We start from the raw sequence: 24,586 nt of genomic DNA, 5'->3' as shown, positions 1-24,586 counted from the left end.
CCCACTGGCAACCCACTCTCTCTCCTCTCCCCTCCAACCGAATGGGTATGAAAACCCATTTCTTCCTTCTAGTGCTACCGTGCACAGCCAAAGTGGCCATCGAGCTCCTTAACCGGCACCCCCACCTCATGGACTTCATTTCCATCGTCTTCCCTTCCTCTACCTCTCTCTCTCTCTTCGTTGCACCACTACATACACGCATGCACGAATTCTCCACCATGCACCACCGTACATGGCAACCCACACCACCTCACCACCACTACCATGATCCTCAGCCCAACCGAAGTCCCTATCTCCCTCACTCTCCCCCACTCTCTCATGCACGGGTTGCATCGCCCATGGACAGATTTGCCACCGTGGGCCATATTCTGGCCACCACCTTGCCACCACAACTTCACCACACCTCCCTCAAGCTCCTCCATGCCTGGCCATAACTTCCAGCCCCTCCCTTGACTCACACGCACCCTCACTCTCTCTCGGGTGCACTGTTCACGGCAAGATGCAGTCGTGCTCCGCCCCTCACCACCATTCCAAGACCACCTTGAGCCTTTCTAAGACCACGCCTAGCTATCCCCAAGCTCAAACCGCCACTTTACATGGTGGACATCCACTGTACGTGGCTAACGACCACCGTACAACTCCTCCAACGTCTTTGACCGTGACGGGTAACGAGCAATGCACGGGTTATCCCGTTGATGGTATAACCCTCTATCTCTCATTATTTATGATTAATAGTAGTCGATAGGTTGTGGACTGTGCTGTTAGTATTGTAGAGTTCGCTGCATAGTTGTGAAGTGAAGTGTGGCTATGTAATGAAGTGTTGGGGATAACTGTGTAGTATTGTGGACTGTGCTGTGGAATATGGGTGTAAAGCATGGGCCGTAGTTATAATGCAGTGTTGTTTTGTAAAAGGAGTACACGTTGACTGTACTCCATGTGATGGAGTGGTGCACCATATGGCGTATATACCGTAGTTGTGGTGTGCGTAGTGTGAAGGGAGTACACATGGCGTGTGCTCCATGTTGTGTAGCAACACACCGTGCGGTGTGCGTCGTGGTAATACATGATGTAGCGAAGAGAGTACACATGGTGCATACTCCATGTTGTACGATGATGCACCATGTGACATGGGTCGTAGTGATGTGTGGCATAGTGTGAGTGGAAGAGAGTTCATGTAAAGTGTACTCTATGCAGTGTCGTGATACACTGAATGGCGTGTCACGAAGGTTTGTGTAGCATCGGGAACTGCGTAACAGTTTTTCGAATTAGCTGTGACGTGACCTGTAGTCTGAGGTGATGGGTGTCACATTGTGGTTGACTTATGGCTGAGAGTATATGTGAAGTGGTGGAAAAGTGTAAGAGTAGTGCAGCAGAAGCATGACGAGTATCATGACGTAACTCGGGATTAGTCTCGAGCTACGTGACGTGACAGAGGTACATTTGTGGATGTAGTCCTATTTTGTTAAGTGTCAGGATGAACTTGTATAGGGTCGAGAAGTAGGAAGAGTCTTACCGATTGGGTTTGAGCAAGTTGATATCGGAGTATGGTGCTTGTCCATATAAGCAAGCTACCAATGGACTGTGTGTTAGTCTTAAGTAATAAAGGGATAAGGTACATATGCCTCTAGCGAGGCACGTGTGCCAGACAGGTTTAGCATATGTAATGGGTAATCTGTCATAAGCATGGTTACACGGTGTTTTAGCCCTAGAGTTGGCTTTAAGCCATGTGGCGTGTATAGATGGGCATGAAGGTAGTGATGGGTATATCGTCTAAGGTTGGAACATGTGACTTTGTCGGTCGGAATCATGTGTCGGATTGTAGTAATAGGAGGATAAGATGAATGTGTTAGTGTCTTAACTCTAAGGTGAATCACGGAGATCCACTTTAAGGAATAAGACTCCGAAGGTTTTAGCATAGTAAATGCTACGTAAAATCCCAAGGATGGACGAAAAGTGTTCCGAGTGAAGCATAGCTCTATTTCTAGTATAGTTGCTTATGCATTAAATAGAGAATGACGTGAGATTATGTGTATGCATGTAGATTGCCATATGACATGGAATGAGTATGGCATGAAGTCCAAGTAAATATTGCGTTCATACTCTTTTAGAGTTTTCTAAAAGATAAGAAAATGAAAATGAAATGTTTTTATTCACGATGCTTTATGAACTGACACGCTTTACGAAAAAATATTAAGTATAAGTTTTCAAGTATATGTATGTAACGACCCCTCCTTGGCAATCCATTTTTACGCACCCAAAGTATGTAAGTGTATGCATGTAGATGGATGCTATACGTGGTAAATATTGTATGTATTTTCACGAAATGAAATGTGAGGTCTCGGCCCTGCACTTTAAACGATGCAAAGAAAGTGTTTTAAAATGAATGTCCCTATGAAAGACGATACTTTAAAGGATGCACGGACTTATTTTTTAAATGATGTCATGAAAGATGATGTTTAACCCCATGCTTTTTAAATGACTTTTATGAATGAATTGAAAGAAAGGAAAGAATCAACTGTACAAGACTGAAATGACTAAAATGAATGAAAGGACAGAACTGAAAGAAAGGACTGAATGTTTAATGTATGAAAATATGTAACGGCCATATGAATGAACGGATAAAGGTACCGAAGGACTAGACTAGGTAGATTGCAATGCCGGGTAAGTAGTATTGGTAGTGCACCTATTGCTGCACCCTAACAGAATGGATTTCTAACCTGTGGCTATGGGCAGAATCAAATCCAAAAGACTGCTAATCCCAGCACACAGGGCGTAACAGTGTGCAATGGCCAATGAAAGCGATAAGAAAGAATGTATGTATGTAAGAAAAGATGTATGCATAAACAGACTCTTTAAGAAATGAAGGCAACGAGGCGTGAGAAACTATTTTACGAAAGAAAACCCTTTTCAAAGAAAAAACCCCACCTCACAACGTTTTAAAATGAATTGAATATCTATGTATGATATGTATGGAGTGATGAATGCATGACTGAAAACCTATGTTAGTATATTTTAACTGTATGAAGTAATGTTTATAAGTCATCGACTCATTTTAGCTTTATGTGTACCCTCCCAGGGACAAGATGAGCATGATGAGTCAGGACAGACACAGCCTAATGGGAAGAGCACGAAAGCCTAGTCATGTCATTTTGTATGAGAGACTTTAATTATAAAATTTAATATTTTCCGCTGTAACCTTTTAAATTAAGAAACAAGTTTTATTTATAAACATGAAGTCTTTTGTATCATGGCACGAAAGGAAAAGAAATTTCAAAATGAACCGTAATTCTCGTCTATTTTCTTAAAATCATTTTCTAAAGGACCCACCACAAGGACGGGCGTTACATGAACCCCTTCGCCTATGATAGGGTCCAAGTTGAGGGCGGCCGCAACTTCAGTGTTCAGCTCACCCTTCCCCACCAAATCTTCAAAAATAGGAAATTCAACTATAGGGTTGGACGCGAGTGTGCACGCCTGCTGGGGGGCTTAAGCTGGAAGGTGGCAGCTAGATCTAAGAGGGCCAAGCTAGCCAAACCCTCAGCATCCCCTAGGCCAGGAGAATGCAGCAGCACAAGGGAACTGCTAGGCATAGGGAGAGCAGCAGTGACTAGCGGGGTAGGCGTTTGGACATGGTCACCCTCCGAGGGCGCCAGAGTTTTATTTTGTTTTGGCACAAGAGGAGAGGCATCCTCAGAGCGAGCCCTTTTCCTCTTCCTTTTCTCTTTTTATTTTCTTTCTCCTTCATCTCTTTCTTCTCTTCCCTTTCTTTCTTGCTCCTTTTCTCCTTTTTCTCTTCACCTTCTTTCTTGTCAAACTGCCTCTTCTTCTCCTTCTTCTCTTGCATGGCTTGACCATCCTTCTTATCTTTCTCTGAGGACTTCTCTAATGTAGAAGGAGGAATTGTAGCCAAAATAAAGAACGAACTCCCCTAAACATGGGAGCAATTGGGGGACATCAAGAATCGATTGATGTGGGCGGGCGTCAGCAGGAAATTGGTCCAAAGATAGTCAGGGTAAGCCTCAGCCCAGGAATGAACAGTTTCAATTCGGGCCAGCTCCTGAATTGACAAATATTCCATGGTCACCCACAAACTCTTATTGTTAAGAAGGGCGGCCCAGGTTGCCCTAACTGGAAAATCTCTTAAAGGGGCGGGAAACTCGCAGCCTTGGCCAGTGATAAAGAAAAACCTGCTCGTCCAATTTTTGGCATTAGAGTGCCGAGTTTCAAATCGAGCCAAAATCTGCCCTTTATCTTTCTTGCGAAAGCTTGCAACATTGCCCTTCGTGGCTGGCCTTATATTATAAAAGGACAAAAACTCTCAAGCAGTCAGGTCGGGGTAAATATCCCCAAGAGGCTCTAGGAACATGCGAAAGACTACACAGGTGCAAAGATAAGCCCTCAATGTGAAGGGATGGAGTTGAGCAAGCGCCAGACTAAGTAAGTCCAAGATGTCGTGAAAAGGGTGACATAAGGGGAGTCCTAACCCATTTTCCAGAAGGGACGTGGTCAAAGTGACCTTGCCTGCGAAACCTTCATTGGTTCAACATCCAAATGGAGGAAGCTCCAGCACTGCCTCTTTAGGGATGCGAAATTCATCCCAAATCGCTGGGAAATTTTTCTGTCTGATGGCTGAACGCCACCCATACCCATCGAAGGTTGGGACATCTGATGCTTGGGAAGGTTGTGCAGAACTGCCACCGCGTTCAGTAATGGGAACTTGAAGTGAAGAATGACAAAAAAACAAAGAAGAAGGAATGGGTAAGTGAAAAGAAACAAGAATAGAGAGAAAGCATGGGCAATAAAGGCACAAGGAGAGAAAATGAGCAAATGGAAGAATAGAGGGGATTGGAAGAAGGGTATTTAAAAGGGGCGAATATGAAATGCCAGCCGTCAGCATCATGACCTGACACTGGAACTGAAAAGTAACCGTCACATGAAAACCCTTACCGTCGCCATGTCAGCAGTAAATCATGAGGGCTCTTCGATTTTTGAAAATATGAAACGATGCGAAAAGGGAAATATGAAGGGATAGTGGGGTACATAGTGGTTTGCAGATGGGCTAGGGGCTACTTAAAAAAGGCTTGACATGAAAAAGGGGCCCATAACAAGGTATATGCAAAAATAAAATAAAATAAAAATGTGTTTTTGCAAAATTTGTCAACTTAAATTCCCTATGCCTTAGAGCGAAGGGAATTAGCGGGGTAGCTGAAGGGACCATTTGGTGTTTAAACCCAATATAAAAAGTTTTGTCAACTAGCTTAAACTAAAGAGCCTAGGCCTAGCAGGGATCTGCACGCTACACGCCACCTTAATTGGGAAGGAACGAATTTCATGTATGTACATGATTGTTTCGGTTACTTAGAAATGATCTAAGTTAATAAACACTGCACAAGATAGGCATCACGTGAAAAGAATCTCATATAGTGTTAATCTAATCCAACAGGAAACCTTTATATATACCAGGTAACCCCAAAGACAGTCTATCTTTGAAATCTGAATTACTTGTGTGATACACTTTATTGACTTAAATATCGAAGTGTACTCAGGCGTATCAAGCCAGAGTCTCTTTATATCATGTAGGTGAACGGTTGCATTTGTGCTGGTGGGACATGTCCAAAACAGGACAAGAACAAGATCATTTATACTCAAATAGAAAGCATTGCTAGAAAGCATGAATGCAATCCTGCCCAGCTAGCAATAGCATGGGTTCTCGACCAAGGGGATGATGTTGTACCTATACCTGGTGAGTGAATTTCACATTTTAACCCTGATTAGTTTAAATTGGTCTAAAGTTTGCTTTGTATGGCGTTTTTTACTTAAAGATGTGGTTGAAACAGTGACTGGAAAAAAAAAAAAAAAGTAGTTTAATAACAAGATCATTTGTAGCTTCTTCTTTTTTTGTCGTTTTTTTGTTTTTTTCTGAATCTAACTTTTTGCTCAAACCCAAGTCCTCCATTGCCCTTCTCATCAATTTTGTAAACAGAATAATTTGTCCCTCAGTTATACCCTCATAATTTCTCTCCCCCATTGCCAGAAAACTTTGAATTACATGGCTGGGATGAAGAATCCTAGAGTCTAGGTCCATTCATTTGTATTTATAACTTCTGCTTTTCTGCAATATCTTCTTCTCTCTTTCATCAAGTACGTTAGAAAACTAATTTGAAAGTTTCCAGTCATGTTCATTTAGTACAAATACAGTAGCTTTAGATTTCAGATCCCTTTGCATGATCTGTTGTGCAGGATGTATTATCCAATGTGCCTGATCCCTTCATGGTCCCTTGCAATTTTAACTCTAGAATCCAGAGCTCAATTTACACTGCAATTTCTGCAAGAATTGTGATACTAATGCATGATTGCTTATGTCTCCTTTTAAAAAATTAAGCTAGCTAGTTGAGACATTCACCTGCATTTCCTCACCATTCACATTGGCCTTGAACATTTTTAGGGACAACCAAGATCAAGAACCTGGAGAACAATATTGGCTCTTTCAAGGTCAAACTTACAGGAGAAGCTCTAAAAGAGAGATATAATGTTGTACCCATCGAAGAGGTAGCCGGTGGTAGAAGCTATACAAACACAGATCATTTAGAATGGAAGTTTGCCAACACTCCACCAAAGAAATGATCCTCTTTACTTACACTTCAATTACCAGCATGCGTACGTGAACGTTTTGAGAATGATATTAGAATCGTTTGCCTTATATCACACGTTATTATTAGATGTTTCGGACGTTTGTTCTTCACTATATTTTTAAGGATCTTGTGGAATAAATTTTATTATTGGGCAAACCATTTGCAAATAAACACTCTTCAGACTCCAATGTTGTACAATGAAAACCATAAAAACAAAAAGCAACTATATTTTACCACATAGTAACATTGTTGGTTCCAGTCGCAGGATAGATTGGTCCTCACATAGCTCTGCCAATTCCTTCTCAGGCAAAGTCACCGTCACAGTCCTCGTAAACCCTTCTTCAGTTGAAGGCGTTACCACAATCAATCCTTCTCCCTCCACATTTCCAACATGATATGAGGCGTGAACGGGCTTTCTATCCTTATCGAACATTGCGTGTATTGACGATGACCTGGCAGAACTTTCTGCCATCGTGCTAGGGACGATCATGTGTTCGAAACTAATGCACGTCAGCTCAGGGCCAAACATCCTAAAGGGTGGTGCAAATTTCCCTCCCTCTACCTTTTGTGCTTCAAACCAATCTATTACTGACCAAACCTCTTCCTCCTCCATACCCAACATATGGCTGTGCACTGACTGCACAACATGTCCCAACTTTCCCTGGCCCATCTCTCCTCCCTCCAATGACAACATTGAGAAGTGCAAAGCATTGCCAAAATACCCAAATGGGAGTGAACCTTGCAATAGCCTCCTAAAGTCCGTACAGATTGAGAGGGAGTGTGCAGAGCCAATATTTTTGTGGCCCTTCACACGTGTGATACGTGTCCAAAAGAATGCGGCTAGAAAATCAAAAGGAGTGGCATCGGGGCAATCTTGATGGACTTCTGAGAGGCATTGTTTGATGACTGAAGTGGGAAATTTGAAGGTGGCTGAGGCCATTTTGAGTGAGGAAGCCTGTGCTTTGGACTTGGCTGCATAATATTCGGCTGATTTTGTGTTCACGTTGGGAATTGGACGGCCATGCAGTGCCATGGAGTTGAAGAAAGGTGGATGCTCGATGGTTTCCCTTCGGTAAGTCTGGGCCCATGACTTGAAGAGTAGAGTTGCAGAGGTGGGGTCTGCAAGCATGTGTGGACAACTTAATCCAATTGCTACTCCCCCTCCTTCAAACTCGTTTATCTGCAGGGTCAAACATAAATGTGACTTTTTTCTTGTTCTGAATTATTTTTTCTGTAAAAAAATCAAAGCCGAATAGTCAAACATATGCCGACTTTTCTATATTCCACCCTATCGACCTGCTTCTATCGTCTCATTAATGTGATATTGTTTTTATAAAAAAAAAAAATGAAAAACTCAACCACAAAACCGACCAACCCATACGGCAGCATATTTTAATGGGGAAAGACTACCTACCGTAGTGATGCCTGCTGCCATATTCAATTCCTTGCAAAGTTCGCACGAAAACCCACCAAATAAACCAATCCAACCCACCCCCCTTCCAATACTTTCTTAGAACTGGAATGCGCAAACGTTATATACCCATTTTTTAAAAAGAAAAATGAGATTAATTATTAAAAAATTAATTTTTTTAATATAATAAATATCAGATTTTTATTTTTAAAATATTTGAACGGTACTTACACAATTACGATTATAATTATTATTATTTTTAATTAAAATAATAGAATAAAAAAATACATTATCTACAAACTTCTAAGAATGTGTATATATATATATAGAAAATCCTATATATCATACTACCATCTTATTTTCATTATATTAAATAAAATGTAATATATTTATCACAATTAAATAATTATTTATTACATACTTCTTTATCATCTAATAATGATGAATTTGACACATCTAAGAGTGTGGTATATAATATATATATATATATATATATATATATTTATATGAGTATTTATGCATACCTGTAGTCGGAAAGATGACCATATAGTAGGATCTTCGGGCATGTCGTCCCACACCGTCAGATCCCTCTCCTCGGACTCATCAGCAGAGCTCAGCCACTCATGGAGGCTGACCCCAACTTTGGCCCGGAAGATTCGGACTCCGGCATCATTACAGTTCACTTCCCAATTACCGTTGTCTGCTCGGCTCAACCGACCGGTAACCGACGGGTAGATGGAAAGAACCTCTGCCAAAGACTCCCTCAAGGGGTTCAAGTCGAAGGACTGGAACAGGTTATCCTCGTAGTAGAAGATGATATGGAGGGTGTGGAGTGCCATGGCATGATCCAGCACAGATAAAGGATGCGTCTTTACCGGCCCGGAAGGTTTGCTGGAAACTACGGTCAGTTTTGAGTGTACTTCTACCCTGCTGCTGCTCTTTTTGCTCGACATTCTTCACACTTAAAACAAACCAACCAAACACACACAACACAAAGAAAAAGAGCCTGAGATTATAACAAACACTTATCTACGTGTTTCTGTCTTTGTTTGTGCATATTACATATCTATACCTGTATCTATATATATATATATATGTGCATATGTATTTTAAAGAGAAATGATGATTGGTGGAGATGGAAAGCAAGCAGGGCCTTGTTAATAAAGGAGGCCGGTGTTTGTTGAGTGTCATTATGGCTATGTGGCCTGTTGCCGTACCTACTTGGATGAATGGCACTTCCATATAAGGTACCTACTTTATTTGTAATGACTCTCTCATAAAAACCGAACTTCGAGAAGTCAGAAAAACCAAAACAAAACAATAATAGAAAACAAATGATTTTTTTGGTACTAATACTTAGCAGTTAGCACTGTATATAATAAAAGAGAGAATGACATGCTTTTGTTTCCCGGTTATATGTGATAGAGAGAGACAACCACAGTTTCATCAAAAATTCAGATCAAATAATATGTGAAAAACATTCCAAAAATGAATTCTACCAAACTACCAAGTCATCTAGATGTAAAGTAAATTTTGCCAACGTGTGAGTTGCTTTATTAGTCATTCGATTTTTATGTTGAATTAAACATTTTGGGATCCTTTTCGTCATGTCCCTTACTTCATAAATCAGATTTCTCCACAAGGCGGGACCTTGACTCGATCTCCTGCCTGAAGCAATTCATTGACTATAATCAATGAGTCACTTTCAATTATTAGATCATATATATCTAAAGAAATGCATAATTGTAAGCCTCTCAAAATAGTAAGAAGCTAAATTTCCGTAGGGTCATTCACACCAAGTTCCTTCTTACTTAAGAAACTTTTACTCGTAATTAAAGGATACTATTATTATAATTAATTAAGTGATAGGTGTGCAAAAATATATCATAAAAATTGTTATAGCTATGAAGAGATTTTATAAAATAAACTAATAAACTGATATAATTTCATCTAATACGTTAGATCTACTTTATAATAAAAATAACTTTACAATATAATATATCACATCAAGTTACATTAATTTATGAGTTTACTTTTATCAAATCTCTTTATGGTTAAGTCATTTCTCTATTATAAAAGTCAAGTTTACAAACTGATATTTCTAGCTATAATACATTAAATCTAATTCAATTGAAAAGAACATTGTAATATGATGTACAACAAGCTACATCAGTTTATAAACTTTACTTTTGTCACATATCTTCGTGAACCGAATCACAATTAACAAAGCTTGGTTACATCTATGGTTGGTTCAAGAATTAGGCAGTTTAATTAAATGACTATCTAAAGTCCTAAAAAATTCACTTTATTAAGCAAAAATAGGTAAAAATGATGAGAAATACACTTGCATATTTACCGACTTCAAATATATTAATTTCACTTGCATGTTAACGTTTATAGGTGCATGTTAATTATCTCATTCAAATTGAATGGTGGAGGGTAATAAATAATTAGTTAATGGGATAATGAATTAAAGCACCAGAAAAAGGAGACAAGGATTGGGTGACTCCACCTCTAGTAGTAGCCTTGCGAGTGAAAAATTCAAGTAATTTATGGCCAATATTATGAAATTAATCTTATTAAATATATTTGTTTTTGGATGCTACTATTCGGCTATCTAATTTTATACCACTTAGATAAATTGCTTAACACCTGATAGTGTCACGTGGCACTACCACGAGAAAAAAAAAAAAAATGTAAAACTTATTTTCTTTCCTTATCATTACCATATTAATTTCATGTTATCGTGATGGCAATTGGAAAGCATTTACAGAATGATTCACTGACTATAAGTGATTATAAAATATCATAGCCTATAATTGTCTTGTTTTATAGTCATTGCGATTAATAAAAATTAGAACGAGACATGAATTCAAAGAGAAAATACCTCCCAATTGAGAAAAAAATATGTTATGTTATTTTTTTTTGCTTTTAATATGACCTAGTAGTACCACTGGCATGATAAGGTTAAGCGATCATATGAGCGGTAAATTGAAATGACATAACATTTCATAACAAGTGAATTTTCTTTTATTTTTGTAAGAAATATCAAGTGAATTTCAGAACAAGTTATTGTCGAGAATCTGTTTCACGGTTATCCTAGCATATCTTTTAAGGAAAAAAAGATGGATATGTACGGGGGTTATTACTATTAGGACATTCTAAGAGAGGTATTACAACATCTTCCTCAAGACCAGGTCCCAAGTTAGATCAACTCGCACGTGTGTTGGATAGCTGGAGGTGGAAAGATGACAATCATTAACAAACTCTGATAGAGCTTGAGGAGTGGGAAGCAACTTTGGGAGGATGACTACAAGGCCTACAACAAGTATGCCTTTTTGTGGTGACATATTATCCATTTCTTGCCACAATAAGGATTTTTGTGGCAAGAAACTATCGCCGCTAGTTAAGAATCAATTTATGTCTCTTTTTTTTTTTTTTTTTTTTTTTTTTTTTTTTTTTTTCTACCAATGGAAACTGGTCACAAAACATAAAACTTACATTTGCGGTGAAAATATTTCGCAGCAAAAGTGCTACAAAATGTGATCTCACGTAATGCTTAAGTGGTCGCAAAATACTTATTTGCAGCAAAAATTTACTATTGTAAATAGCTATTTGCAATGAAAGAAATTGTCACAAAATTATTTGTGACAATATTTTCCACTGGAAATAACCTATTGTGGTAAAAAATATATATTTGCATCAACAACATAGTTGGTACAAATACAAAATCTGAATCACTCAGCAGTCATTGACTTCTAAATATTTCCAGACTTAACCAATAAATCAAAATCAGAAATAGCTTCTTTTTGGAAAGTTAGAAAATAACTACAAAAGAAAGAATCCTGTAGGAAATACATTTACTCAATTAAGGGGACTTTTCCAGTAGATATGGTACCCTTCAAATGATATTGGAAAGTAGGCAACATAAGTATCACCTGCATATGAACAGAAACATATACAACTAATGGCACAAAAGAAAGATATGAAAATCAATTCAACTAAAATGAGAAGCTTAAAAAACAAAAGTTTTTGACATGGTGGGTAGTCAAAAATCTTAGCACCATATAAACTTCTGACACTAGCAATTACAACGAACAAAAAGGGAACAATGGATTGTTAAAATTGTTAAAATATAATAAACGATAAAGTCGGTGACATCATTTAAGAGCAAAAATGATGGAAGATGTTGCTTCCTATGAGACTAATGTGAAGCCTACCTCTCTATAGGTAAAGCATAAATCCAACTCTCAATCATGAAACCAAGACAAGCAATAGATGAAGTTATTATCAAAAAACTATATAAAAAAAATGATCACATACAATGCTTCAGGGCTAAAAGTGAAACAATGATTAGAGCTAAAAGTAAAGAACTAGTTATGCATTATGAACAAATGTTTACATAAAGCCAAATGAAGTCATAAGGAATAAACTAATTCACTGTTAAAATAATAAAGAGAAAAGACATTAATTTGAGAGCAACTAGGCAATTCTAGATTTCTATCTTCATGATCAAAATTACAAAGAACAATTCACTTCAGATGAATAGGATATGGGCATCATGGCACGTATTGCATTAAAGATCAAATATGATGCTTATATATATATAACAAGTCCAATAATAGATTTTTGTAATGTTCGATGTCGAACAGAAATACCCTTTATAAGAGTTAACATCACTCTGAAAGGAAGATCCAAGATTTGCATGAGTCTAGTGATCATATTCAACAACAAGAAGCATCAAAAGATCATAACAAAACAAGTGGAAATGTAACTTTGTAAAAAACTCTTCAAGCGAGAAAAAAAGTCTCTAGAACCAAAAATCCAAAGTCGCATGGCTAACTAACAAGGACCTCAACATGGCTACTGTCTGTTGCAATATGAAATGAGATAGAGACATTTTTGTCTAAGAAAACTTTTGTTTATCACTCTCTTGAAAATAGATTACAATGCATCAATCTATAAATAAGCACATAAGACTCATCATACTTGATGATCATAAATTACTCTTGAAAAAATAAAAAGACACCTTTGAGAAACTAAAAGACAACTTTGAAAAACAAGAAGTCACTCTGAAAAACTGAAAAAGTCTTCTTCTTATAATGCACAAAAGTCTTCATACGATTGATCTTGCATCTCACAATGGCATTAATCTACTTTTAACACTCCCTCTTAATGCCTAGTGTGACACCTAACATTTATCTCAAATAATGAAATTTATCTTTTGGAAGAGTCTTAGTGAAAATATCCACAACTTGGTCTTCAGTTTTGCAATACTTGACTTGAATCTCTTCATCTTCCACGACCTCTCTTATAAAATGATACTTGATTGCAATATACTTTGTTTGACTATAGTAGATGAAATTTTTTGTCATAACAATAACGGGTTTGTTATCAAACAAAAGTGGAATAGCTTCTCGTTGCTTCTCACCAACATCTTCTAATATTCTCCTTAGCCATATTGTTTGTGAAGTTACCAATGATGCCAAAATATACTTGGCCTTGGCAGAAGATTGTGCCACACTTTGTAGCTTCTTAGATGCCCATGAAAATAGATCGAAACCAAATGAAAATGCATATCTAGAAGTGCTTTTCATATCATCAACACACCTAGCCCAATGACCATCACAAAACCCAATCAACTTTCCATCAATAATCTTCTCATAAAAAAAATACCAAAATCAAGTGTACCTTGAATATTATCTCAACACCCTCTTGGCTGCCCCAAGATGCATTTGGCTTGGCTTGTATATGAATTGAGGCAATAAGCTTGTAGCATACATATTATCCAATCTTGTAGCCGTCAAATACAATAGGCTTCAAACCAAGCTTCTATAAACAACTTCTTTGGTTCCATCTTCTTTGATCAATTTTTCATTCACAACCAAAGGAGTTGAAACCGATTTGCAATTCAACATTTTAAAATTTTCAAATAGAATTTTTTCATACTTCTTTTTTACATATAAAAACACATTCTTCTTTTTGATGAATTTCAATGCCCAAGAAGTAATACAATAAACTCAAATCAGTCATTTCATTTTTTTTCATCATCTCCAATTTAAAATCAATAATCATTTTTGTCACTCCCGGTAAACACAAAATCACCAACATAAAGAGAAACAATAAGCATATCGATTGTACCATGCTCAAGATGCTTGTTTTAGGCCATACAAGGCCTTATTCAACTTGTACACCTTTTTCTCTTCTCCTTTTGCTACAAAGCCTTGTGGTTGCTCTACATAAACTCTCTATTTTAAAACTCCATTTAGGAAAGCTGATTTTACATCAAGTTGATGTAAGAACCAACCTTTTTGAGTAGCCAAAGCAATAAGAGCTCTAATAGTATCAAGCCACTACTGCAAATGTTTCTTAGAAATCAATTCCGGATTGTTGACTATAACCATTTGCTACAAGTATTGCTTTGTTCTTTTGAATGGAACCATCTGGATTGAACTTTGTTTTGAAAATTCATTTCACACCAATCACTTCTTTGCCTCTTGGCCTCTCTACTAACTCTCAAGTTTTGATCTTCTCAATCACATATATCTCTTCTTCCATGTAATTTCTTCTTTAATTGCATCTTCAAAAACTCCAATTCAACAATACAAAAATTACAACTTGCATATACATCACTAAGTATTTTCATTCATTTTGGAGTTGAACTTGGAGATGAGGAGTTTGAGCTGATGGAGAAGTTGGAGATGATAGAGAACTAGCAATAGGAGATATCTCTTGTGGAGCTTTAAAACCATCTTCGACTTCATCTTCTTGATTCTCAAGTTCTCCATTGAAAGTAGTAACTTAACATTGACCTTTATTTTCTTTCCAATTCTAAGAGACTTTTTCATTAAAAATCACATCATTACAAATAATCAACTGAATTTTCTTCAAACTAAAGAGTCTATAGCCATTTGATTTTGAGCTATAACCCACAGTGATGCATTTTTCACTAACTTCATCAAACTTGTGCCTTACTTCTTTCAAAAAATGAGCAAAGCAAACACAACCAAATACATTCAAGTGATTCAAATATGGTTTTCTTCCACACCAAGCCTCAAATGGAGTCTTATTTTTTACCGCCTTTGTTGGACATCTATTTATCAAATAAACTGTCATATATATATATATATATATATATACATATATATCGTTTCACCCTAAAAGGACTTAGGTAACCCCGTTTATGAAGCATAGACTTCGCCACTCCATTTGTTTTTGGAGTGTATCTAACTGTTAATTCTCTCTCCATTCCAATATCTATACAAAACTTCTCAAATTCATGGGAGTTGTACTCACCACCCCTATCACTTCTCAACACTTTTATAAAGTATCTACTTCGTCTCTCAACAAATTTTTGGAATTTTTTGAAAATTGAGAAAACATCCAACTTTTACTTCAAGAAACACATCCATGTCATTCTTGTAAAATCATTAATGAAAATCATAAAATATTTGTTGCCTCAATGAGTTGGTATTAACACAGGCCCCCACACATCGGTATGGACAAGCTCCAATGATGCTTTGACTCTTCATGCTTTCTCCTTCAGAAATGACTCCCGGTGATGCTTGCCAAGTACACAACCTTCACAAACTTCTTGCACTTCTTGTATAGTCGACATCCCATACAACATGTTCTTTTGTTTGAGAGTATTTAAACTTTGAAAATCCAAGTGCCCAAGTCTTCTATGTCAAAGCCATGACTCATTAACCACATCCATTTTTAAGGCCATATTTTTCGAATACGAGAAAGTGAAAGGAAATTTTCTATTATTTTTCATCTTGATTGTTGCTATAACTTTTCTTCTCACCCCTTTGTCATAAATCTTGCAAAAACCTCATTCAAAGTGAAGAGAATACCATTATCTACAAGTTACCCAACACCTAATAAGTTTTTCTCCAAATTCAAAACTAGCAATACGTCCTCAATGTACTTTGAGCCCTTCTTTTTCTCTATAGCAATTGTACATTTTCCTTTTGCTTGGACTAAGGATCTATTTCCCATCTTAACTTGAGGATTTGAGAAAGTATTAATCTCTACAAAAATACTTTCATCTACGGTCATGTGATTGCTACACTCACTATCAAGAAACTACACATCATTCTTTTGTTCTGATGCCACTTGATAAGCATAAAAATAAATTTGCTTCACTTTCTTGCTCTTCAGAAAAGTTTGTTTACTCATTATTTTTTAAACGACAATCTTTTTTAATATGCTCAAACTTTTTGCCATTGTGGCATTGAGGTTTTTTTTCCGGAATCAATAATTTTTATTAACATGACTACTTCTTTTACAATTCCACATTTTTGTTGAGTGGAATCGACATTTCCAATTCTCTCAAAATTGCTTCTTCCTCTTCCTCTTCCATTTCTTCCTTTTACTCTTCCATGTCTTTCATCTCTAGATGACTCACTTTTAAATGAGTCTCTTTCTTATTTTTTGAATTAACATTAAGTTTAGATTGAAAGGCACTTTTAATTGATTTTTTGGAGTGCCTATTCAATATTTGCTCAAATGTTTTAATTGAGCCCATTAACTCTTCAACACCAAATATTTGAAATCCAATTGAAACCCTAAAACCTTGGTAAAACTCGAAACCCTAAATAAGCCCATTTTAGCCATGCTATTAACCATTACATCCATATCCAATCTTTTATACTTTAGCACTTTCATTGGGCTAATCAAAATTGGATTTGGGCATGTTAGAAACCAAAAGCCCAAACCAAACTCTTTTGAAACCTAAAATGAGATCTAATCAGTTTAAACCCATCGAAATGCTCCACCCATGCAAGGCTTATTGAGGACGTTTCCCCATTGCAATGATTGCACTTCCACTACTCATGTCAGCCCCAAATAATGGTTGATGGGAGGGCAATCAGTCACCTCACCACCACCCCATCACATAATAGTTTCAAGGCAAAATACTATGTGCTGTAGCCCATGGTTTTGGCTAACAACATATCACCAAATGGTCACCTTCACATCCCCTCTCAACCTCTTCCAGCAGTATATGAGTCATCCATGGCTTGTCCCTTAGAATTTTGTCACTTTTCTTGGAGAGTACTCAAGGAGAGACTTTAGACAACTTTTCTAGCCTTTCTTGCATGCATTTTTTGAAGTCTACTGTTAGTAGATTCTCACAAAACTCACTCATATAGTTATTTTTCTTTGAATCTAGTTTTCATTGGTCAATTTTGTGTGATTTTTTGTAGACGTTTGATTGGTACAAAGTTTGCTTAAGCATGAAAATGTCATATTGAACGATAAATTGGACAATACGTGATTATTTTATTTTATTTTTTATGAAGTTCTTGGCAAGATCTTAGTCTGATCTTTTATGGTTTAGATTCAACATATTAACATGAAAGTTGGATTTAAATTTGTTTCACATTGAGAGTTTATACTAATAGTTTTGCATAATATGAGAAAGTTGGAAACTAGAGGTGTAAAAACAATTTCTATTTTGAGTAAGCTTGGATGATTTTTTATGGAAGCATGCTCCTATGGTCTTAATATTCATATATGTTGTTTTTAGAACTTTTTCTATGTGTTAAGAAGTTATTTTGAAGATTTCTGTTTGTAATCTTGAGGGAATGAATTTTTATCCATGCTAAGATCTAGTTGGAATACAAACTTGAGACTCACAGGTTGTGTTGTGTTTCTATGCAAATTTTACCATACAATCTTTAGTTTAATGCTTTAATCAATTTTAGGACTTGAATATGAAGCATATTATATTGTTTATTGATGGTTTGCTTTATGCAAAATTCTAATCTAGTGGTTTGATAAAAAACCAAAATATGTCATACTCGATTTTGGAGTAAATGTGCAAACCGATTATGTTAGTTGATGTCTTCTAATTTTTGAGATCTTTGAGTTGTTTTTTCAAGCATGATATCTCTTAGGATTGATTTATGAACATGTTAAGAGTATGTTTTTAAACTTTTGGAGTTCTTGGAATTGATTTGAATAAGGATAGACCAAAAACATCAAGAGTTGTTCTTTGTGGTAAAAAACTTGATGTTTTGGCATGAAAGAAATTTTTATTTTTTTATTTGGGTTTTTTAATGTCCTAGTATGATATTAAAACATAGGATATGATTTTTGTATGTTGCATGATTCGATTTTAGCATGAAAGTTAGAGTTTGAAAGAATTGCAACAAAAATTAATGATTTTAGCATTTGTATGTTTCAGCCTATGCTTGGTTCTTATAGCTATGTTGTGTTTTAAATTTTTCTAATTAGATATTTAGATTTAAGATAAAATTTACATTCCCTTAAGATGTAAAATCTTTAAATTAGGTAAAATGGTAATTTTGTTATAAGTTAGTGATTTTATATTTCTAAATATATTTTTGAGGAGTTTCTAGTCATTAGAAATATCTCCTTAGAATTCCTATTATTTCGCACTTTATTTCGTCATACTACAATCACTGTAAGTTAGCCTCAAATTTGATTATGGTGTATGGTTCCTTACCACCATACACTTACCTTTAGTGTATCTATGTGTGTATGGTGGTAAGGAACCATCATTCATGTTGATTAGGTTTTTATTACATGTTAAGTTATATCATGTCACGTTTTCCTTTCAAGTATATAATTATCTGTTACACATTATGTCATGTCATGCCATGTTTAACTGTTGCACACCATGTTATGTCATGTCATTAGTCATTCTTACATGTCATGTGATTTCGCCCAAAGAATAACGTAGTAGTTGTAGCATAGCTTTGGGGTGTCGATTCTACAGGGAGACAAATTAAAAAAATACCAGAAGAAATAAAGAAACTAAAGAAAAATATTAAATAAGTAATGGAGAACAAAGATTAATTTTAAATGCAAATTAAAGTGAAGCAAAGTGATTAACGGAAAAAGTACTCAAATTTGACGAATAGTAGAGCGTTGAGAATTCCTTGCACAAATCCAGTATTTTAATTATTCTTAATTCATTGGATAATTCAATTAGGAACTCAATTCTCGAAATTTCCAATAGGAAGGTATAAATTTATAAATAAAAAATAATAAAATGTAACCCTTTGAAAAATCATTCACCACTTTTAAAATATGTAAATTACTATCCCTATTGAGAAAATCCAACGATGACAATATACTCAGGAAACGATATTGCAGCAAAGAACTAAATCAATATAGATAAATAATTAATCCGAATATAATCAAAGAACTAATCCATTCAATAAAAAAGGTATGATTGAATCCATAAACATAATAAATTCTATGATTATTCGGAGAAGAAAGCATCAACAATGAATTGAGAATGATAAACAAAAGAGTTTTAGTAATTGAAGATCGAATACATAAATTAAAAATAAATTAGAAATACCATCTAATATGCAAGTTCATTCCTAGCCCCATTTGAGAATTTAGTTACCCATAAATATAATGGGCAACAAAAATGTCAAGAGAAAACTGAAGCACACGGCGGCCATTGAAGTGATTTTCTCCCCTCTTCAAATCTGTCTCTTGTGCCTCTCCTCCCATTCTCTTTCCTACTAATGATATGCTTATATAGGGTAGGAAAGAAACCCTAATGTTTTCATAATTTCTGCATAAAAAAAATCACCTAAATTTTAGGACTCATCTTGGCAGCCATATACATGATTCAGGAGTTCGAATTTTGAAATTCTTATTTAAAACAAATTTATAGTCCTTTAAAATATCTTTCTAATGCATTAAAAATCGCATCAATCCGATATGTGAGTAAAAAGTTATGGTCAAAAGACTAAAATATGTCCAGACTGTCTCCTAGCGAATTTCAGATTTGGACTTCTTGTAGTTTCCTTTTGTGTGTTTTTTTTCTTTTTCTTTTTTTCCAAATTGCTCTCAAGCCGCACGAAAGTCCTCATTTGAATTTGACTGGGCTTGAATTTCTATTTTATAAACTTTGAAATTAAATATAAAAAACTGCTCAGGAGTATCCCAACGTAAATAGAAACTCAATTCAAGAATACACGTTAATTCCTATAATTGTTTATTCACATTTTAGCATTTTAATCCAATAATAGGGTATTTAGAGTAACTTTCGCACACTCATCATCATGTCATGTCATCTGTCATTTCATTTTATGCAGTCATACCATGAGTATGGATTTCGTAATGAAAAATAGTATTCTCAAGTTAGTTAAGTCTTTTATGTTTCTCATGACTCCAAGCGCTAGAATGGAAAAATATCCTAGTAAAACTCCATTGTTCATGCTGGAGTGTTCAAACTGGTGTAAAATTCTCTAGGTTGACAAAGTACAATCAACAGCCTTCGAATGGGTCTAAGTAAATAGTTGCTGGAACGAAGTCAGGATGGTGCCAAACCACAGTTCAATTTCATGTTATATGTACTCGTATTGATGTATGGCATCTTTTTTAGCCATGAACGAAAGCAGGTAAACTTATGTTTCATGTCCCGACACTTCAGAGTCTACCAAATCGCAAGCAAAATTTAGGGGCATCACCCAATTGGCCTTAGCTGCATCCCTCTCTGGTTTTCTCCAATGTTTCATAGCGCTTTCTGCCACATTAGTGTTTTGCTTCCCTTTATTCATCATTTGTGCTTGATGGAGTTCTTCAAGACCTTTTCTAGCTGCTTGAGCAACCTTTTATTGGGCTTGCAAACTGATTCTCAAAAATAAATTCATTCCTTTTAATCCATATCCTCCTCACTATAGTTCTTGTCCATTCTAGCTCCTCCTTCTGTAACTTTTGGGCACAATCTCTCCCATAACTTTAGAAAATATTTTCTTTTAATTGAACACTTATAAACAGGACTAGTGATGTGTGGTTTCTGCCCACACATCTCTAGTTAGTGGACAACTCATAAGGCATAGACCATTGTTTCTTACTTCTCTTTGACATATGGGGCATAAAAGATTATCGATAAGGAGACACTACTAGCTGGTTGGGTGAAGTACCAAGATTTACAATCACGAATGAGGAGTTGACACACATGGGTTGCAGCAAAGTAAACAATACACCAGCATTTAGCTGATCACGTTACTTTCTTTTGTGTGCCCAATCTCTTCCCCTCTCCCTCTCTTTCTAAAATACTCTCTCTCTCTCTCTCTCTCTCTCTCTCTCTCTCTCTACCAATTGTTGCCCCCTTCAACCAGACTGAGATCTTCAGAGACCTTGAGGTCATCGAGATAGACTTTGTGGCCATCACCGAGAGCTTTACTTCCCTCTTTGCTTGTAAATGTTTAGCTCTCTCTAAGGTCAAAACTCATCATTTTAACTTTGATTTTCTTGTCTTTTAATTTCTATTTGGCTGCTTAGAAAATGTGGGAATCTTTTTCTTTTAATAGAGGAAAGAATGAGTAATTGAGTTTTTCATTTTGCCTCTATTTCAAAATGATTTGTGGGATTGAGTTATGTTTGAATTTTTTTATTTTTTTTTACTCCCACTAGCTGGTAGCACCTCTCCTTATATTAGCCTCAGCTGAATAAAGGCCACTGTTTGCAACAACTTACTTACTTTCTATAGATTTTTGAAAGTAGGTGCCCATATGCTCATCAACAACATTCTTGGTGAAAGGATGTACAAGTTAGAGGAAAGCTAGATAGTCCTTCAATTGAAGTTCAATATTGCATTGAATAAAAAGCTCTAAATCCCCAAGAAAGATATATTGAACATCCTAGGAAAGTTTATTTCAAGGTGCAATGTCATATTATTTATACATCAAGTTTAAGAGAGGATTCTAGGCATCTGTTAGGCCATTGTATAGAAGCATTTGGCACTAGTCTTTAGAATTTGAATCATTTTTTGCGAGTGTTTGGTATTTGGGAATTCATATAGACTTAGGGGAAGTTAGAAGAACTTGTATTGAGTTTTTTTTATATATGTTTCTTTTTAAACTTTGATAGTACAGTAAGTCTTGGATTTTCTACGAAAATTGTGTGATAATGTCTCATTACATAGAATAAGAGCCAACTTCAGAGTTTAATGTGAATTGGACTCCAGGGAGATGGGTTTGGGATGAAGGGAGAGGCAAGGAGAAAGATGAGAGGGCGTGGGGGAGAGAAGAGAGAGAGAGAGAGAAATGCACTGGGAAGATAAGAGAAAGGGAAAAGGGGGAGAGGAGAATTAGGAGAGGGCACCGCGGAGAGAAAAGAAAAGAAAAAAGAGGTGATGATAATGAAAAGAAGGCGCAGGGGGATAGTAGAGAGAAAGGAGGAGAGTTTGCTTCAATAAACTAGCCCACACCATAAAATACATAAGTTTCATATATGTTGAGGTCTTATCGGCTGGTGTAAAGGGGGAAATATTACCTGACTGGTTTGGAACTTTTCTCTTATTGATAATCTTCCTAAAAAAGAGATTTGTCCTTGTTGAAAATATGTTGTTCCCTACTTTTCATAGGAAATATTTCACCACCCCTAGTACATTCGGCTTCCACATGCTTTTCCACCTTCCTTCCAAGGCTCTTTCCTTGGATGATTCTCTCTACAAATTCCTTCTTCTTGTTAGAACTATATAGTAAGCACTTCTTACTGAAAAAACTCCATTTTGTGTGTGGCCCCATATAAGCTTGTCCTTAGCTCCCACTTTACTAATTGGGATTATGCAAATTTGCTTAGCTTCTGGTCTCTTGAATATATCATGAACAAGAACTTCATTCCATCATCTAGACTTCTCATCAGTAAGTTTTTTGACTCTTGATTCACCATCTAGAATTTTAATGGAGGGTTGTACATAGTATGAAGAAGGTTTTCAAATCTACTTATTGTCCCATATTTTTATTTTATGCCCATCCCAAACTCTCCATATTAATCCATCCTTCAACAAGTCAATTGTGGACCATACACTCCTCTATATCAATGATGGCCCACCCCTTAGTTTAGCATCCAAAAGCTAAGTATTCTTAAAATATTTCTCTCTAAAAAATTTGGCAGCCATTGAGTATGGGTCTTGCAATATCCTCCATCATTGTTTTGTTAACATAGCTTTTTTAAAGATCTTAAGATCTCATAAACTCATGCCTTACTTTGCTTTTGGTTCTCCCATCTTGCACCAACTCTTCAATTATATTCTCTTCTCTAATTGCTTTTGACTCCACCAAATCTAGAAATCATTGCAGAAATATCCTTGCACAACTTCCTTGATAGTTTGAAAACAATCATTGAATATGTAGGAATAACATGTATGACAATTTTAATAAAAATCTCTTTTCTAGGAAGCTCAAGCCTTCAGCACATAGGATAAAAAGGTTAGAAGATAGGGGATCTTCCTATCTTAACGCTCTTGAAGGAAAGATCTTTTCACTAGGCTTCCCATTAACCAACACAAAGTAGGATACCGAACTTAACATCTCATGATCAATGTAATACATTTCACTCCAAAATCAAGCTTGCTCATAACTAGTTCCAAATAAGGCCATTCTAGTATGTCATAAACCTTCGACATATTGAGCTTCAAAGCCATGCTCCCAGTGCAGCATCTTAGTCTATTCTTCATTATGTGCAAGACTTCATGTGCCACTATTATATTTTCTATAATCAGTTATCTAGGGATGTAAGTACTTTGATTGCAAGAGATATTGCTGAGCGTACTTTCTTTGAGCCTGTTTGCTAATACTTTGGAAATAATCTTGTACAAGATATTAAATAAACTAATAGGTCTAAACTCACTGACAAGCAAATGATTCTTCACTTTTGGTATTAATGCAATATAAGTATAATTAAGAGAATGCTTCATGACCTCTCCATTTAAGAACTTGAGAACAACATTACATACCTCTTCACCTAATATACGACCTGAAAGAAGCAAGCTCAAAACCCATCAGGGCCTGGTGATTTTAATGATGCCATTTGACTCAATGCTTCCTCTACTTTATCTGGTAAATTATTGGGAGATGCTTTCATTCATCTCCTCTGTCACACTAACCACTACTGACTTAAGGCACTCTACAATGTGTTATGTTGATGGAAAAGAGGATGTGAATAACTCTTCAAGATATTTCTTAAAAGGAGACTATAAACTGGATTTAGTGTAAAGAGGGGATTTACACCCTCCAATGGCTAGACGACATGTCACAATCTCAAGAAATTAGAATGAAACTGGCCATAAGTAATCACATCAATCTCACTTCTCTCTTCTCCCCTCTCTCATGCCATATGACATGTGTCCCTCTCTCTCTCTCTCTCTCTCTCTCTCTCTCTCTCTCTCAAGTCGCACCCCTCAGTCGCTCTACTCTTGAAACTCTCACGTCCCTTGCAGCCCATTCTCTCTGGTTGGGTTTACTCATACTAGTGGGAGAAAAGCTATACAAATATGCATGCTTTATTTTGCCTTTGTTTTCATTTTGTTTAAATAATAATTAAAACACAAACCACCAAAACTAGTGTATAAAATTTGACAAAATGTTTTCATTCTCCTCCATCACTTTGATTTTGATTAGAATCCATGTTTCAAATTCACCTTGTCCCTCAAAGATAGAGATCTCTCAAACAATCTTCCCATTAAACAGTTCTCACCAATCCTATATTTCCCCATAATCAACCCAAAATGGTGTCTTTAAGTATAGATTAGACCATCAATTTC

At 36.2% G+C, this 24,586-nt stretch overlaps 2 protein-coding genes across 2 annotated transcripts; one reads left to right on the top strand and one right to left on the bottom strand.

The window, feature by feature from the left end:
• Positions 1-3,934: 3,934 nt before the first annotated feature.
• Positions 3,935-6,642, top strand: LOC122316159 (probable aldo-keto reductase 1). The gene is made up of 3 exons (XM_043132696.1): positions 3,935-4,012; positions 5,581-5,743; positions 6,446-6,642. The coding sequence occupies exons 1-3, from the start codon at positions 3,935-3,937 to the stop codon at positions 6,622-6,624; spliced, it is 420 nt and encodes a 139-aa protein (XP_042988630.1). The 3' UTR covers positions 6,625-6,642.
• A 117-nt stretch (positions 6,643-6,759) lies between these two features.
• On the bottom strand, positions 6,760-9,118 carry LOC122315964 (protein ECERIFERUM 2-like). Its single transcript, XM_043132340.1, has 2 exons — positions 8,568-9,118; positions 6,760-7,812 (listed from the first exon to the last, which is right to left on the bottom strand). The coding sequence occupies exons 1-2, from the start codon at positions 8,994-8,996 to the stop codon at positions 6,856-6,858; spliced, it is 1,386 nt and encodes a 461-aa protein (XP_042988274.1). The 5' UTR covers positions 8,997-9,118; the 3' UTR covers positions 6,760-6,855.
• Positions 9,119-24,586: the final 15,468 nt, after the last annotated feature.

Source organism: Carya illinoinensis, chromosome 7 (genome assembly GCF_018687715.1).
Source record: "Carya illinoinensis cultivar Pawnee chromosome 7, C.illinoinensisPawnee_v1, whole genome shotgun sequence".
Classification (NCBI taxonomy): domain Eukaryota; kingdom Viridiplantae; phylum Streptophyta; class Magnoliopsida; order Fagales; family Juglandaceae; genus Carya; species Carya illinoinensis.
Note: the sequence above shows the minus strand (reverse complement) of the source record. Positions and strands in the feature narration are given on the sequence as shown.